The following is a 17,579-nucleotide window of genomic DNA, read 5'->3' on the forward strand; positions in this document are numbered from 1 at the left end:
AGTGGGACACTGGCTCATCTTACAGCAGAGTCACACAGGGAGAGGGGAAATGCTCAGGTTGACACCATCCTCAATAGTGTGACCATCAGGTGAGCACTGAGCCCAGAGTACACGGCAGTATGGTGGAATGAGACAAAAGGAGTTGAACAGATTGAATTTTTACTTTGCAGTTTATCCCCTCCAACTTTCCTCAAAACTCTGAGCTCTCCAGGCACCAAGAGGTCCTAGCAGGGGCAGCTTAGGGAGGTGGATGGAAAGATTCAGGCCCTGGAGCTGGGCAGTAAAGGGGAGTGGTCAGCAGCCACACTCCGTGGAGCTCAGTGACTGGAGTTCAAATCCCAGGTATGTAACGTATTGGGTGTCTGATCTTGGGCAAGTTACTTAACTTCCCTGTGCCTCAGTTTCCTCATCTGTAAAGTGTGGATAATAGTCCCCACATCAGAGGGTGTTCTTTTTTAAATTAATTAGTTAATTTATGGCTGAGTTGGGTCTTTGTTGCTGCGCGCGGGCTTTCTCTAGTTGCGGTGAGCGGGGGCTACTCTTCGCTGTGGTGCGCGGGCTTCTCATTGCGGTGGCTTCTCTTGTTGCGGAGCACAGGCTCTAGGCGTGTGGGCTTCAGTAGCTGTGGCACGCGGGCTCTAGAGTGCAGGCTCAGTAGTTGTGGCGCATGGGCTTAGCTGCTCCGCGGCATGTGGGATCTTCCTGGACCAGGGCTTGAACCTGTGTCCCTGCATTGGCAGGCGGATTCTTAACCACTGCACCACCAGGGAAGCCCCCAGAGGGTGTTTTAAGGATTAATTAACTAAGTTAGAGACTTCCCTGGCAGTCCAGTGGTTAAGGCTCCATGCTTCCACTGCATGGGGCGCAGGTTCAATCCCTGGTCAGGGAACTAAGATCCCGCATGCCACACAGCATGGCCAAGATTTAAAAAAAAAAAAGATGAACTAAGTTAATATGTGTAACGGATTTAGCACAGTGCTCTCAGCACAAGTCAGTGCTTTACGCTGAGTGCCTGCTACTCTGAAGTTAGAAACACCTGGCTGGAACCCTGGCCCTGCCACTCACCTGCTGTAGCGACTCTGGGCAAATTACTTGTACACTGCTGTCTGAGTCTTAATCTTCCTCATTTAGGGATAATGCAGCTAAAGGGCCTAGCTGGAACAGACGAGCAAAACATGGTGGCTCGTATTATCAAAATGACACCTCGTTGAATTGGCTTAGCCCTAACTACTAAATCCCTAACTTTTAAAATATATTCTTAAAAGATTTTTCTGGCAGAACAGACATGTCAATCCTCCCTAAATAGGGAAATCAGATAAGTTACAGCAGAAGTTCTCAAGTGAAGTAGTCCAGGGTGTGAAAGAGACACCCATGTGCTACACCACCTGACCATCAATGACTCAACCCATCACCTCCCTGGGATAAATGGAGATTTGCTATAGCTTTTGATGAGTTACCAAGGAGTAACGTTACATAAACTAATATTTTTTGTCAAAAATTGAAGTAGAGATACTATGAGAGACAAATTAAAAATTTATGTGACGGATTCTCACTCCCCATACAATGAGAACCCCTGAACTAGAAGAAGATACCAAAGACTTTTAGACCTTGTTCTGTTGAACGAAATGGGAACATCAAGTCCTTTTCGACCCACAGATTTCTGGTTTCCTTCCTACACAGCGAGTCTCTGGATACCGGCACTGTATTACAAGGCATTTAGAAGTCAGACACATACAAGGAAGCATTACTAATGTCTTTTGCCCTCTAATGATATGAGGTTGAGCTTGGGTAAGGCAAAGGCAATGCAACACAGCGGTTAAGAGACTGGTCTCTGGAGTCATACCTGGGTCAGATCCTGGCTCCACCATCTACTGGTTGACATTGGGCAAATTACCTAACCTTTCAGTGCCTCAATGTCCACATCCATAAAAGGGGGACACTAATGGCAGCGTCAAACTTATAGGGTTACTGTGAAGATTAAATGCGTCAATACATGTAAAGTGCTCACAACAGTGCCTGACACATGGGAAGCGCTCAACAAATGTTGGTGGTGGTTAGTGCTATCATTAACATTGGTACCATTTGATAAATGGTAGCAAAAGGCTCTTCAAAAAATTTCAGCTTAAGCAACAACTGCACAATCTATCAAACAGGATATGTCCCTCACCTGGGCCTTTCCCCACTGCTCTGTAATTTAAAACATAATCAACTCTCAATTCTCTGGGTTCTACAGTAACTGTTGAAACTCCAGCCAGTTTCCTCTCCTCACCCACCCGCCACTGACTGCCTCATCTGGTTACACTGCTGCACGCTGATGGAACGCCAGCTTATTCATTTAGAAGGTAAGCCCGAATAGATTATCATGAGACAGGAAAGCTGCTGAGAATCTTGGAAGGCATCCTAGAGGTACACATAAATGGTTTGTATGTTTTCTGTACTACGTAAATCCTCTATTAGCATAGCCAACAGAAAGGTGACTGAGGTGGCAAATTATTATTCTGAAAGCTGGTTAAAACTGACAAATATACCAATCCCTAATTATCATCACATGAATATATAGAAGCACAATTTACTTTTCGATGAAATGGATCTGAGAGTCAGCTGTGGAGAGCTTTGCTTAGGGTTTTTTAACTTGATCTGTTCTCTCAGGTGAGACAGACTCAGATTCTTTTTTCTGTTTGGCAAAGGTTATGCTTATTTTTCCAAGTCCTGGGTAGAAAGCAAAACTTTCTGGAAGCAAACTAGACCACTGGGGAATTTCCTAAAATAGAGAGAACAAAGCCCTAAAGCTGAGTGGACAGCTGCCTGGTTGGAAGGACATTCTGAACCTAGGCAGGCTGAAAACATCTGGGTGGGAACGTGCACCTGGCCTCCTTGTCTGGCCCCTCCCTCAAATGTGAGGTGTCGGCACGGTGGCCTCAACAACTGCTTGGGAATGCCAGGTGTCGATGCCCTTTCTCCTCCTGAAGTCTTGGACTAGCAGTTACAAAACACACAGAGGTAGAGCAGCATCACTCATGACCCAGGGGTATTTGACCACTTCCATCTTAAACCATCAAACGTTTCTCAGTAGTGGTCACTTTGCAGCTGTCTGTGTGGGTGAAGACTGATGTCAGGAGTACAGGCCAGTGTTTCAAAGCTGTGGGTGAGCACACGCACACAGCTCTGTGTGCAAATCGTTATGGGCTTGGCCAAAAGAAGACACCAAGTCAACTAGGACCCAGCCCTGCCCAGTACTTTACCTCTATCTGCTGCTATACACGAAATGCAGCTGTGTTGCATCAGCTGCTAATAAAGAAAACTACCACATTGAAATTCAAACTGGGAGCTGCTTACAGTCACTAGAAGTACTGAAGACTAATGTAAAATGTGGAAAATAAGCAACCTGGTATATTTATTTAAAAGTCAGTGAAGTATATGATTACTCTGTTTAGATCCATCCATTAGAGATGCTTGGAAACTGCCTGTTTTTAAGTGCATAGCTGGTGGCATACATGATGAGAAGTTGGTTATATCCCAGGCTTTGGTCAGCATAGAGAATCCAGTACTGATCTGCAGAGATCTAAAACCTTGCTACTCAAAGTGTGGTCCGTGGACCACTGGCATCGGCATTATTTGGGAGCTTGTCAGAAATGGAGACTATCAAGGCCTGAGCTTGGGCCTGAATCAGAACAAGCATTTTAACAACAAGCTCCCCAGCATGTGGTAAGCCCAATGAGTCTGAGAAGTTTGAGAAGCACTGCTTTAAAGAGCCTGCATCAGGCTCAGTGCTAACTAGGAGGCTCACTGGTTGTGTTCTGTTCATGTAAAAAATGAGAACGCTATTTGCAACAATGCACTCCACTGTCAAAGCTCCAAGGGAACACAAAAGGACACCTTGTTCTTTATTTTCCTTCTATTAAAAAATTGTATAATTCAGATACTTGGAGAAAAAACAAAATGACCTAAGTTCGTGGTATCTAGATTTTCAGAAAGATGCTTGGTTTTTGGTTGTTTTAAACAGAAGACAGCAAGAGCTGAAAGTTTTGAACAAGAGAGAAGAGCAGGGGCTCTCCTTTCCAAGTCCCCCCCCGGAAACGATGGACCTGCCTTTTGGAGGTTGATGGTGCTGACGTGCAGTTTCTTCATGGGTCCCGTTTCCACTGGTCCACTAGCCAAGGCATCCCCTTGGCCACTCCGCAGCATTCGATGCTGGTAAATCAAAGGGTCCTCTTCTTCATCAGCAAGGGTGTATCCCTGCAACCAGAGATTTAGAGAACCACCCTGCAACTCCACAAGCCGCTCCCAGTTTAGAAAACATCCTTAAACCTTGGGAGGGTCACACCTTCTGGAAGAGCCAGGATTTAGGTGAAGATTCCACATAGGGACAGAACGAATCACAGGTGGGCTGTATTCCACACTGAGACCAGTCTGTGTTGGTCACTCCTGGCCACTGGCAAGCACTGACTTAGTAGTATGAGCGTGCAACTGGCAAACGTGAGACAACCGTGAGGCATAAACGTGACAAAGAGCTGGGCCGGCAAGGAGCTGCTGCCTGTTTTTGTAGGACCTGAGAGCCAAGGATGGTTTTTGCATTTTTTAATGATTGAAAAAAAATTGAAAGAAGATTGATATTCTGCAACACGTGAAAATTATTAGAGAATCATATTCTGGTGTCCATAAATAAAGTTTTACTGCAACGCAATCAGGCTCATTCGTTTACATATGCATATGGCTGCTTACAGGCTGCAGTGGCAGAGCTGAGTAGTTTCATCAGAGACCACATAGCCTACAAAGCTGAAAAAATTTACTATCTTGACAGAAAAAGTTTGCCAATCTCTAGTTCAGAGCTAAAAAGCTAGATATACCCCCACTGCTAAGATTACAAGAATACCAATTGAGAAAGACAATGCGGGACCTGGAAATAGAAACAAAGCACAGCTCACCTTGACAATCCTGCAGATGAGGACATCGTAGCGCTGATGGTTGATTCGGTGTCGCACCAGAACTTTATTTACCATTGGAATGAAAATTTGGTACTATAACAAGAGAGGAAGCAGATCAGAAACCATTACTTTGGAGAGTGGGAAATAGAAAAAAGAATATTACCCCTACCACATTGCAGCTACTACTTCTGGGTTTGGGACTAGCTCTGTGGTACTTTTTACCCCTTGTGCTATGATCCTCATCCCCATCACCTTCCATCTGCGTCACTGCAACAGCCTCTTATTTTAATGGTCTCTCTGCTTCCCCTCTTGGCCCAGTCTATTCTTCCACACAGCACTGAGAATGATCACTGAAAAATGTTAGGTCAGATCACAGTATTCCTGTGCTCAAAATCTCCAAAGAATTCTAGTCTTGCTCAGACCGAAAGCCAACTATAATGGCCTACAACAGCGATGTGCAAATTTTAGTGGGCATCAGAACCACCTGGAAGGCATATGAAACCAGAGATTGCTGGGCTCCACAGTCAGAATTGCTGGCTTGGTAGGTCTGGGGTGAGGCATGAAAATCTGCAGTTCTAAGGAGCGCCCAGCTAAGTAGATGCTAATGCTGCTTGTCCGGGGATCACAATCTGAGAACCACTGGCCACAATACCTAGCTTCCATGCCTACCGCCAGCACAGCCTTTACAAGGTTCTCTCTATGACCTTTTCCAAGTACTTTCCCCCTGGCTCCCTCCCCTGAAGTCACCGCTCTCCTGCTGTCCCCACCCTTCAAGCACACTGCCATCTCACACCTTTGCCTTTGCTAATCCTTCTGCCTGCAGCCAGCTCCCTGGCGTTGGGCCTTTCCTTTATTTAGGTTTCTGCTGAAATGTTACCTTATCAGAGAGGTCTGCCTCTAAAGAAACAGCATCTCTCCCTACTCCCTCCCATTCCTCTTATGAGATAAATTATGTCTCGTAGCTTTGCTTCACTGGAATGTAAGCTCAGTGAGAACAAGGACATCATTCTGTTTACAGCGTTATCCCCAGAACAGCACTCAGCCCACATAGGTGGCTCAATAAATACTTGCTGAATAAAGAAGGAAAAAAAGGCACAAACAATTCCTAGCTCTTTGTCAGTGACTGAGGCCTACAGACTAACAAGTGGAGGAGTCTGCAAAGGCAGAAGAGCGCGCGTGTCGAGGACTCCTGCCTCACCTTCTTCCCCAGCTGAAACACGAGTGAGGACAACGTGTCCATGGCTGTGGGACGGAGTTCTGGGCTCTGGTCCAGCGTTCGCACAATCGGGTGAATGATCCGAGAGGCATAGTCAGTGAAATCCAGGGACTCCGTCAGGCGGTCCACTGTCTCTAACGCTGCCCTACAACAATCGCTGACATACAGTAATTGCTAACACACAGCCCAAGAGTAAGAGAAGTGGCTGAGGGCTACCTTAACAATCAGCACCCAACGGGAAGGAATGGCTTCTGACATTATTTTGGGTACAGAGATCTAACACATATTCCTGTGGGATGCGGACAGTGAAGATTTCCATAAACCTGGTACATATCTGGACTAAACTAATGAGAGTTGAAATAACAAAAAAATAGAAAGATGGCCTGGGGACTTAAGAAAAGGGCATTTTCAACAAAACATTAAAAGCTTGATAACTGTTAGTCCTAAAGGGTAGGTGCTCACTTTCGAGATGGCAATGGAACTTCAGGGGCATCAAACAACTTCACGATAGGGGGCAATAACAAATGCAGATAGTCATCCAGGTTGGCGCCAAACAGCTGGATTGCAGCAAGCAACTGCAAAAAGGAGTAAAGGCACGGCGATGAACAAATACAGTCAGGTATCAAGTATCTAAGTACCCGAAGGGCGGCAGTGGTATGGATAATTCAAAATTCTCTGGGGACTCTGAAAAGCCTTTATTAAATGGCTCTGAATTACATTCTCTTGGTAGCACTTTTCCCCGTCATTTTATTTCACTTATATGTTACTTCACTTTCTCTGAACTTATTTCAACCGGTAAGGAATAAGTTGCTGGATAATAGAGAAAACTGGTATGCTAAATAAAATATTTACCAAGAATAATCCATTAAAAGAGACAAAACATAAGGATAATCAAGAGAGGATTAGAAACATCCTGTAAACTGTACACTGCACGCATCAGGTACTACAGTATTCTTTAGAGTCAGCGTTATGGACCAAGCATCCCCCTGTCACTCAGAACAGGGTCTCTTAGATGCCCATCCAGGGACTCTGATGGACTCTGGGAATCTCTCCAGAGGATGTCCCGGGTTACTCACCTTGATGGAGACGATGCGGCCTGGGCTGTTGTCATGCATGAAGACTCGTAGCATGTGTGGGATCAGCTGGGGCAGGTAGAGCTTAAATTCACCCCCAAGAGCTACCACAATCTGCTCAATGAGAAGAATGATCGTGCTCTGGATGGAGGTGTTCATGACCCAGAATTCCTATAAAGAGGGAAGAGACAGAGAAGCAAAGTCGGGGGCCCTTCTGCTGAAATATGAACCAAGGAACTGAGACAGCCAAAACGAAGCACAAATGCAGTGAGCATGGTCTGTGCCATGGGACTCCTTCCTTATCCTCCTCTCCCCAGGCCTCCCTGTATCCTACGTCAGTCACAGTGAGCAACTAAACTGCATTTCCCCAAAAGCACCAGGCTACATGGCTCCTCCGTGCTTTGGTCATGCTGCTCTCGGCTTAGAATCCCACCTTTTGCTCAGCTAAGCCCATCTGTCTTTCCAGACCTGGCTCAAGCCTCACTTCGCCTAAGAAGGCGTTCCTATCTCCTTCCATTATCCACTGTGGGTCCCTCTGCTCTGCTCTCTTCTAGCACCTGTAATACTTAATTTTCTTTGCCGCCTTCCCTCTACTCGACTGTAGGCTGGTTAAGGGCAAGAAACCCTCCGATCCCTCTCTGTCTGCCTGAATCCAGCAGAGTGCCTGGCATATTCCAGCCACCCAAACCCATCCGGCAGAATGAACGAACGACCAGGCCTGCATCACTCCAGGAGCTCTCCAGCCGTCTAGGGGTGGTCCCACTTTGGGTAGCACCTGGGCTCTGCCAGAGGGTGACTTCAGTGTTAACAAGATTTCCTGCCCTTTTGGACTGAGACTTTGCTCGACAGCATCTGACATCTGTCCCAAACCATTTTCAGGCCTGGAGAGTGCCACAAGAGGAGCATTTTTCTACAATCATCTAATTATATTCCACATAAATTACTAAAATAAAAACTTGGCCAACTGGCTCCAGATCCTGTCTCGGTACTGCAAGGCAAATTGGTCCAAGTCTCTCACTCCAGGAAAAGCTGTCATTTCAAATCAATTCAGAAAGACAGTGGCCTACTGCCTTCTTTAAAACCTCCAGAGTAGGAGACTTAATGATGGCAACATATGCTTATTAATACTCTTGGGCCCCCATTTAATTCAGAGTAGAAGTCAGTGGGAAAAAAAAAGATAACTCCTCAGATGGAAGGCTTTAAAAGAAGCCTACGGTATTTTTATTTAGAAAAAATTGTTCTTAAATCATAGTAGTTTAGAAAGTAAAAACATTTCTAAAAAAACCTATACTAAAAGGTGCTGGTAAAACTTTCTTTCTCTCTGCTTGGAGAGAGGTATTCTCTTTGAAAAAGCTGTTTTCTCTAGATAAAAAGCTTCGACAAAGAAACACCACAAATTTTATGGCCTCCGTGGTTTGTCTGATGTTCCTTCACTGGGACCACGCTCTGCCTTCTTTAGAGAAAGCCCGCCTACCTTTCCACGGCAGGGTCATCGGGGCTCCTCACAAGGGGTTTTCTCTAAGTCAAAGACACCAGGCAGCCTCCCCAGGGATGTCGGCTGGATCACTGTTCACAAAGCCCCGAGCTCTTCCTGGGCTCGGAGGAGCTCACTAAAATGCCCAGGATCAAGAGCCAAAGAAGAGCCCTGTTGGTACCTTCTCTATCTTGGAGGAAATGAAAGCTGTATTTTGCAGGTGTAAGGCTCCCAGCCTCAAACTCCTATATGTTTTGTCGAAAGTCATTTTTGGGGAATAAGTCACAGATTACTTCAGCTTCAACCCCCCAGGGCACTGCTTCCTCCCTCCCCGCCCCACCCCCAACCCCCTTAACACCACCCGCAGGCTCTTTAGCATCCTGCCTAACTCTTTCTGTACAGAGGCCCCTGTGGCAGGAGGCAGGGAACAGAGCAGCTTTTACTTATTTATACAAATAGGAGTTTTTCAGTTCTGAGACTCATTTTCGGGGAAGTTCCATTTTTGAAGCCAGCCACTTTCATTTTAGTCCTGCTGCTTCTTCCAAGCTAACTACAAAGGTCTGGTGTAGAAGAACAGAAATCACTGGAATAATTGTCTTCCAGTTCTTTGAGGACACAGCCATCTCTGCAAAGCAATCTCCCCAGCAGAGACACTGAAATTATAGAGAACAGTAGGAAGCAGCCTCCCACCCCCAATACAGAAAAACGATACTGCCATCAATGGGGAGTCCTTTGCACCTACTTAAAGCATGTTATAAAATTTGCGACGAGAGCCTCTTCTCAAACACTGTTGCAGGGACTTCCCTGGTGGTGCAGTGGTTAAGAATCCGCCTGCCAATGCAGGGGACACGGGTTCGAGCCCTGGTCCAGGAAGATCCCACATGCCATGGAGCAACTAAGCCCATGCGCCACAACTACTGAGCCCGCGTGCCTCAACTACTGAAGCTGTCGTGCCTAGAGCCCGTGCTCCGCAACAAGAGAAGCCACCGCAATGAGAAGCCCGCGCTTCACAATGAAGAGTAGCCCCTGCTCGCTGCAACTAGAGAGAGCTTGCGCAGCAGCAACAAAGACCCAACGCAGCCAAAAATAAATAAATTTATGTATTAAAAAAAACCACAACACTATTGCAGTCAGAAGGTGGCATTTATGCTTTTGAAGGTAGCAGGGAAAAGCATCACCTTCTTCCTCAGAGCCTGACAGGAGTCCATCATATTTAATGGCCCCAGGAAAACCCAATCCCCAATCCTCTCTTAAAGCCATGGTTTTATAGACAGTAAGGAAGAGGGCTTTTGTGAGAATAGTAAAGCACTATTGTGATGTTAAAGTGAAATTGCTTTGCTGTGTGTGAGGCAAAGAACTCGAGTTTATTTCTGGCAGAACAATTCCTTCAGGATTTCTCCTCAGACTTTATACCTTGAACTCTTGTACCTGGGAGCCTGTAGCGAGAGCCCCTCCACCCCCTTTCATAATCCAGTGGGATACCTTGCTCCACTTTTTATCCTCAGGTTATAACGGCTCTATGATGACCCATGAAAAAAATGTCCACATCATCCAAACCTGCTGCTGAATGCTCCTGGACCCAAACACTGAGGAACAGGCCAAAGCATTAATTTCTACTCACTCTCATGAGTGTGACTATTTCATCCATGTAAGGCCTGATGTGGCTCTTCACAAAGGACACCAACATTCCCAGCTGCTGGAACAGAAACTGAAACAGAGAAGAGGTCAGCAAGTTGGCACCACGGAGGATGTAGAACTCCCAGGCTTACCCCAAGTGCACGCTAATGAATAAAGACAACTATGGAATCGGTTTCTGCACCACCCTTTCTTCTGAGAATAAGCTTCAAAGAATGAGATTTAAAACCATCGGTGGTAATGGTGGTGAGGGCTGAAAAATATGTCAGTGGCTTTACTCACCAGGTGAGGCAGTTTCTGCTCAGCAGGGGCTTCGGGGCCAGACTAGCTGTTCTGAACTGTTTCTGTTACCTACTAGCTTTGTGACCTTCATTTAATCTCTCTGCACTCAGCCTCTTCTGTGGGAAAATGGGAGATAACAATTCTTGTCTCATAGGCTTGTGGTAAGAGTTAACTGGGCTAATACCTGGAAAGCACTAGAACAGGGACACAAATACTGTTAAATGCCCAATGAACATCATCTATCATTGAAGGATTTCTGGAGTCACTGAAAACTTAAAAATGGACATGAAATTTTTAATTAACTGCAGATGTATCTTTTGTTTATTCAGTCTTAATTCACTACCACTTACTTTCTAAAATAAATACAGCTAACTATTATGGGTATTGTGGTTCACTTATAGTAATTAACTCAATTAATTAGGTCTTAATTAATTAGTTAACTGTGTCTCTAAGAAACTGTGGGGACTTCCCTGGCGGCACAGTGGTTAAGCATCCGCCTGCCAATGCAGGGGACACGGGTTCGAGCCCTGGTCCAGGAAGATCCCACGTGCTGCGGAGCAACTAAGCCCGTGCACCACAACTACTGAGCCTGGGCTCTAGAGCCTGTAAGCCAGAACTACTGAGCCCGTGTGCCACAACTACTGAAGCCCGTGCGCCTAGAGCCCATGCTCCGCGACAAGAGAAGCCACCACAATGAGAAGCACGCACACCGCAACGAAGAGGAGCCCCCGCTCGCTGCAACTAGAGAGAGCCCGTGTGCAGCAACGAAGACCCAGTGCAGTCAAAAATAAATAATAAATAAAATAAATTAATTAAAAAAAAAAAAGAAAGAAAGAAACTGTGAACCAAAACAGCAAGCAAATTGAGGGAGGGCTGGGATAAGGAGATTCTATTTAGGTTGGTATCTTGCAACAGTTAAGAGATGCCATTCACGAAATAAAGTTGGGAATAAAGACGGCTTAGGTAAGAGAAATCCCAACTACTTTCCAGGTTAAAGATGTCTTCAGGGTGTAGTTTTTATTTTGTTATGATCCTCAGATAGTGCTACATGTCAATATCAAGTCGCAAATCGTAGTGTAAACCTCCCTTCCCCACCCCCCCAATTTTTATAGCTCTCTATGCCTTTGCTGCCCTCCATTAACAAGAATAATTTCATACATATGTATTTTCACCCTTATCCACATGTTAAAACTTGGGTAAGTTGGGGAAAAATAAAAAGTATGTTTCAAATAGTGAGTAATGGACTTATAGAACTCATTACCTGAAGAGGTGAGACTGATAGGACACACAGAACTGGGCTCAAAGAGAGTTTGGACTAATTTCTAAGGACAGGGACACCAGTGGATTCTAAGGGGGTTAGAACCTGGTCTCACATGGCACACAGGTTCAACTCGGTAGAGCCATCCCTACCTATCTCCTGGGCACCTCCTCATAGAATCACTGCTGACAGTTTTTGTGAAATGGTCCCTACGAAAGTATATTACAGAGATCAAGGGGCAGGAGACTCTAAAATACAATGGTTTTTTAGTTAAACTTTTGTTATGCAGAACCTGAAAGAAGGTAGAAAATCTAAACTGGAGGAAAAGCAGGGCATCAGGGATGGCAGGTCAGGGGAAACCCTGAGACGAAAGGACAAAAGCCTCCTGATCCTTGCTGTCACTTCATATGAGGTGTCCATGGGGCAGCCTCTCCGGTGGCTGATGCATAAGGATCAACGGATACCCCCAGGCAGGTGCCTCATCCCCAGGGAGGGGGCCCGAGTAGCCACCTCATTTCTTCTCCCTTAGATTCTTTCACAAGCTTTTTTCTCTTTTCCCTCCTGAACATTAGCATTTCAAAAGAACACGTAGTTTTGTTCCTGAAAATATGGTGGGTTAGATCCCCTCCTAAATCCCCTTGCTATGAAAAGCTTAAAAGTAATGCATAAAAGGTAAACGTTGTTATTAGATCATCAGAACTGAAACCTTTCACATAAAGCCAGACCTTCAAAAAGCTACATATCAAAAAAAATGGTGAAACCTCCTACCCCCAAATCTGTCCACTGGCAAAGGAGACAAAGTAATCTGTGAGTCTTGATGGGAGGTCTAGGTAGGAAAAAAAAGCCTTCCTAAGAGTTTGTAATTTCAGGCCACTCTCATATGAGTTTAGGAGGTTATTTTAACTACCTGTGTGGCCTGAGAAACTCTAAGCCAAGAAACTAACTAAAAGTTCTCCTAGACCACCTGGTAGAAGCAAATGCAAGCCCTCTCTGGAGAGATGCAACTTCAGAGCAGATATTCCAGTATTAACCGCTCCAGGGGAAGTCCAGCTGAATATGATGCATGATCCAAAATTGTAAAACACATAAGGACAGACTTACAGACTTGCTGCGAGTATGACTCAGCAGAAACAATAAACAACAGAATTAGACTCATCAAAAACCTTATGTATATTGGAATTATTGGATAGAAAATATAAAGTAAACCTGTTTAAAATGCTTAAAGGAATAAGAGAATAAAAAAAAATATGAGTAAGGAACAAGATACTATCAAAAATACTAGGCATGTTTGAAAGAACCTAGTATAACTTTAGAAATTATAAAATGTAGTAGGAACTAAAAACTCAATGACAGGTCAAAAAGACATAGCTAAAGAATCAGTGAATAGAAAATGGATGTGAAGACATATCCAGAATACATCTCTGAGAGACAAAGATGAACAACACAGATAAGAAACTAAGAGACATTAAGGACAGAGTAAGAAGCTCTAAATGTTGAATCTAATTCTGGAAGGAAAAAATAGAAGGGTGGAATCATCATATTCAGAAAGCCCACAAATCCCCATCAGGATAAGAAAGAGAAATGCATATCTAGATTTACAATAGTGAAACTTCAGGACAACAAAAAAAATGAGAAGATCTGAAACCGCCATAGAGAAAAGGGAGATTACATAAAAAGGAATCATAATTTCTCAACAGCAACAAAAGAAGTCAGAAAACAGTGGGATAATATGTACAGCTGAAGGAGAACCCAGAATTGTATTCTCAGCTAAATAAAGATTTTACAAGAGGATGAAATAAAGATTTTTTTCAGATAAACAAAAACAGAGCATTTACTTTGATGGATGCTCAGAAGAATTTGCCTTAGAGAGAAGGAAAATGGTCCTAGGAGGAAGCTCTGAGACGGGAGACAGAAATGAAGTGGCAAAAGGGATAAACATAAACACTGTCTGCATAAAATAACAGTAACGTTTAATTTGGAGTTAAAAAAAAGTGATACTAGATAATAACATAAGAAGGAAGGGAGATATAATACTTTGATCAGTCATTCTAAGTTTTGTATATTGTTCAGGGAAAGGATGGAGACAATGACTAATTTTAGACTTTGTTAAATAAGGTATGCAAGTCAAATTTTATGGGTGAAAAAGATAAAATTGGATGCATTCCTCATACTGTACACTGGGACATATTCCAAAGAGCTCAAAGATCTAAATGTAAAAGGTGAAGCCATTTAAGTACAAGAAGAAACAGAGGTGAAAATGATGTATACACAAAGCTTTTCATTGCAGCATTATTTTAAATATCAAAGACTGGAAAAACACAGTCATCAACAGGGACTGGTCAAATAGCTATGGCATGTTCACACAATGAAGTACCAATTGCCTCTAAAGGAATGAAGACATTCTCACTATACTGCTATGGCATGAACTCCAGGATATGCTGCTGTGAAAGTGGAAAAAAGTAAGATTCAGAAAGTTTATATTATGTTATTCTTCTGAGGAAGGAAGGTGGAGGACATATATTTCCTTATATTTTCAAAAATAAATACTGAAAAGATAAATTTAAAAACTGATAAAACTGGTTAGCTTAGGGGGAAGTGTGGTACGCAGAATTTCGGTACCCAAAAAACGTCCATGTCCTAATCCCTAGAACCTGTGAATAAATTACTTTACATGACAAAGGGGACTTCCGAAGATGTGATTAGGGAGCAGGACGCTGAGATGGGGAGATTATCCCGGTGGGCCCAATCTAATCACAGGAGTCCTTAAAAGCAGAGAACCTTTCCTGGTTATATTCAGAGAGAAAGATTTGAGGGAAAAAGGAGAGTCAAAGAGATACAATGTTGCTGACTTTGAAGATGGAGGAAGGAGGCCAAAGAATGCAGGCAGCCTCTAGAAGCTAGAAAAAGCAAGGAAAGGGGGTCCCCCTAGAGCCTCTAGAAAGGAACACAGCCTTAATGGCACCCTGACTGTAGTTCAGTATGATCTATGCCAGACTTATGACCTAAAGAGCTGTAAGATAATCAATTTGTGTTGTTTCAAGTTACTAAATTGGTGGTGATTTGTTATAGCAGCAATAGTAAATGATAGAGGAAGGAAAAATTATTTCAAGTGACTTTGAACACAGTATTTTGGTGTATATCCCCAACAAGACACATCCTAAAAACAATAACAAATTGTAAAAGACCTTGAACTGCATTCAGTAATCATATTGTTAATACTAATACTGGTCATATACTATTTATATGTATACAAAAATACATATACTTTGCAAGATAAAGCAAGAAATTACGGAGATGTCAGAACCAAGGAATCAAGTTTTTCAGTGTAACAGAAAAGAGATACAAGTATAAAATCAAAGAAGTAAAAACTCTTTAATCTTAAATCTGAATTGGAAATATCAGTATTAAGTTATGTATTACTTTTTCCTTTTTAAAAATCATTACATATTTCTAGTTCTGTTCACTGAGAAGACCTAGAAACAATGACACACCAGCAGCAATGAGCACCCTAGCACACAAACTGCAGTCTCTAAGTTCCATCTCTCACTTGAAGAAACCATAGCTCCTTGGAAGTGGCTATGTCTAGGCTTGAGTGAAGTATACTTGATAAGTCTGAAATAGCTTTTTTTTGCCAGAAAGAAAGAAAGTGATCAAAGACTAAGATTACTGGGCAATGTTAAAAGAACACAAAGCCAGGTTGAGTGGGATGATTAGATCATTGAAAGAAGACTGTCTTCAATGAATAGAAACACTAGATAGATGGACAGATATCCATGAGTTGTTAATGATACTTCAAAAAATGGCAGGGGGTCGAGGGGGGTGCCTGGGTCACTTTTAAGAGGGTGCAAGGGACTTGATTCATTATTCTGAAAAACTGATGAATAAAAGGAAAGAATCATGTATTTATTCTGCCTTTCCTGCACGAACTATCCATCAAATTAACTAAATAGTTGATGACATAGCGTTCTTTATAGGTGATTTCTAGTTTATAAATCCAGAAGGAATAACAGAATTAGAAAACCGCCATTTTCCAGTTGCTATTCAAATAATGGTTCTAGGAAACAATCATCAATAAACGATAAAATGATTGGGAGAAAGGCTGATGGTGAACACAGAATCACAGCACCTGAATCCTCTGGTTAACCTTCACATTACTAGAAGTGGATCATTTAGAAAATATCTGCTTATTAAATGTTGAAATAGGAAGTATATGGTACCACCTATGAAGTATTTCTTGCTGAAAGAATAGAACCTGAATCTAATCACGCCTCTAAATCTAACCGGTTTACAAAAAAAACTTAGAAGACATCTTGAAGGTACAATCAGCCAAATCCAGAATGGAAGATTATGTAGGACAAATGACCTGGTTTCTTCCACAAACACATGGCACGGAAAGAAAAACAGTGAGGGAAAAGGGAGAAGATATAGAAAGAGAATTAGACATGTCAACCAAATGCCATGTTATTTGGATTCTGATCTGAATAATCCAATGTAAAAAGAAATTTTTAAGACAAACAAGGGTATCTGAAGAAGGACTGGAATTAGATTATATTAAAGAATTTTCATTAATTTTGTAGGTGTCATAATTGTGGTTATATAGGGAAAAAAAAAATTGAATGGTGAAATAATATGTTATCTGGAATTTGCTTTAAAATACCCCAGAAAGAAAGTGTGTGTGTGTGTGTGTGTGTGTGTGTGTGTGTTGGGGGTAGGGGGTAACAAGATGAAACCAAATTGATAAAATAATTGTTGATGAGTATGAGAATTTGATATAAATTGTCTACTTTCTCTTTATGGTTAAAATATTCCATTACAAAATGTTTAATGAAATTAAAGGTGGCCAAAGAGTAGAGGGCAACAGATAAGAAAATGAAAGTTCAGTCAAGCCCAAAAAAGACAGAAAAGAAAGAAAATAAATACACAAAGTAGGACAAAAATAAAGCACGATGTAAGATGATGGAAATCAACCTAAATTTATCAGCAATCACAATAAATGTAACTGGATTGAATGCACTGATTGAAAGACAAAGATTTTCAAATTAGATTAAAAAGATAATCTAGCTATATTATTATATATATTATTATGAAATACCCATCTAAAGCAAAAAGTCATAAGACAGTCAAAAGTGAAAAGACAGGGCTTCTCTGGTGGCGCAGTGGTTGACAATCTGCCTGCCAATGCAGGGGACACAGGTTCGAGCCCTGGTCTGGGAAGATCCCACATGCCACGGAGCAACTAGGCCCGTGAGCCACAATTACTGAGCCTGCGCGTCTGGAGCCTGTGCTCCGCAACAAGAGAGGCCGCGATAGTGAGAGGCCCGCGCACCGCGATGAAGAGTGGCCCCCGCTTGCCACAACTAGAGAAAGCCCTCGCACAGAAACGAAGACCCAACACAGCCAAAAATAAATACATAAATAAATAAATAAATAAATAAAAAGTGAAAGGATAAGAAAAGACATACATCTCCAAAAACAGCTGGTATAGCTAAATTAACATAAGGCAAAATAAATTTTAAGGTATTATTAAAGATAGAAAGGGTCATTGTAAAATGATAAAAGATTCAGTTTACCAGGAAGATACGATAATTTAAAATGTGTATGCACCTAAAAATATAACCCCCAAAATATATAAAACAGAATTGACTACACTATGAGAAATTAATAAATCCATCATTATAAAAGATTTTTATCTCACTTCTCTCAGTACTTGATAGAC

At 42.6% G+C, this 17,579-nt stretch overlaps 1 protein-coding gene across 4 annotated transcripts in view; it reads right to left on the bottom strand.

Moving 5' to 3' along the window:
* Nucleotides 1-17,579, bottom strand: part of MTOR (mechanistic target of rapamycin kinase) — a 125,420-nt gene that overhangs the window by 77,958 nt on the left and 29,883 nt on the right. For all 4 annotated transcript variants that reach the window (XM_059912940.1, XM_059912948.1, XM_059912954.1 and 1 more), the window contains exons 20-25: nt 10,310-10,396; nt 7,218-7,385; nt 6,604-6,716; nt 6,124-6,286; nt 4,926-5,018; nt 4,090-4,236 (exon numbers count right to left, since the gene is read on the bottom strand). In XM_059912940.1, the coding sequence (XP_059768923.1) occupies nt 4,090-4,236; nt 4,926-5,018; nt 6,124-6,286; nt 6,604-6,716; nt 7,218-7,385; nt 10,310-10,396 (771 nt within the window). The remainder of the gene's footprint in view (nt 1-4,089; nt 4,237-4,925; nt 5,019-6,123; nt 6,287-6,603; nt 6,717-7,217; nt 7,386-10,309; nt 10,397-17,579) is intronic.

The sequence above is a fragment of the Balaenoptera ricei genome, chromosome 1, assembly GCF_028023285.1.
Source record: "Balaenoptera ricei isolate mBalRic1 chromosome 1, mBalRic1.hap2, whole genome shotgun sequence".
NCBI lineage: Eukaryota > Metazoa > Chordata > Mammalia > Artiodactyla > Balaenopteridae > Balaenoptera > Balaenoptera ricei.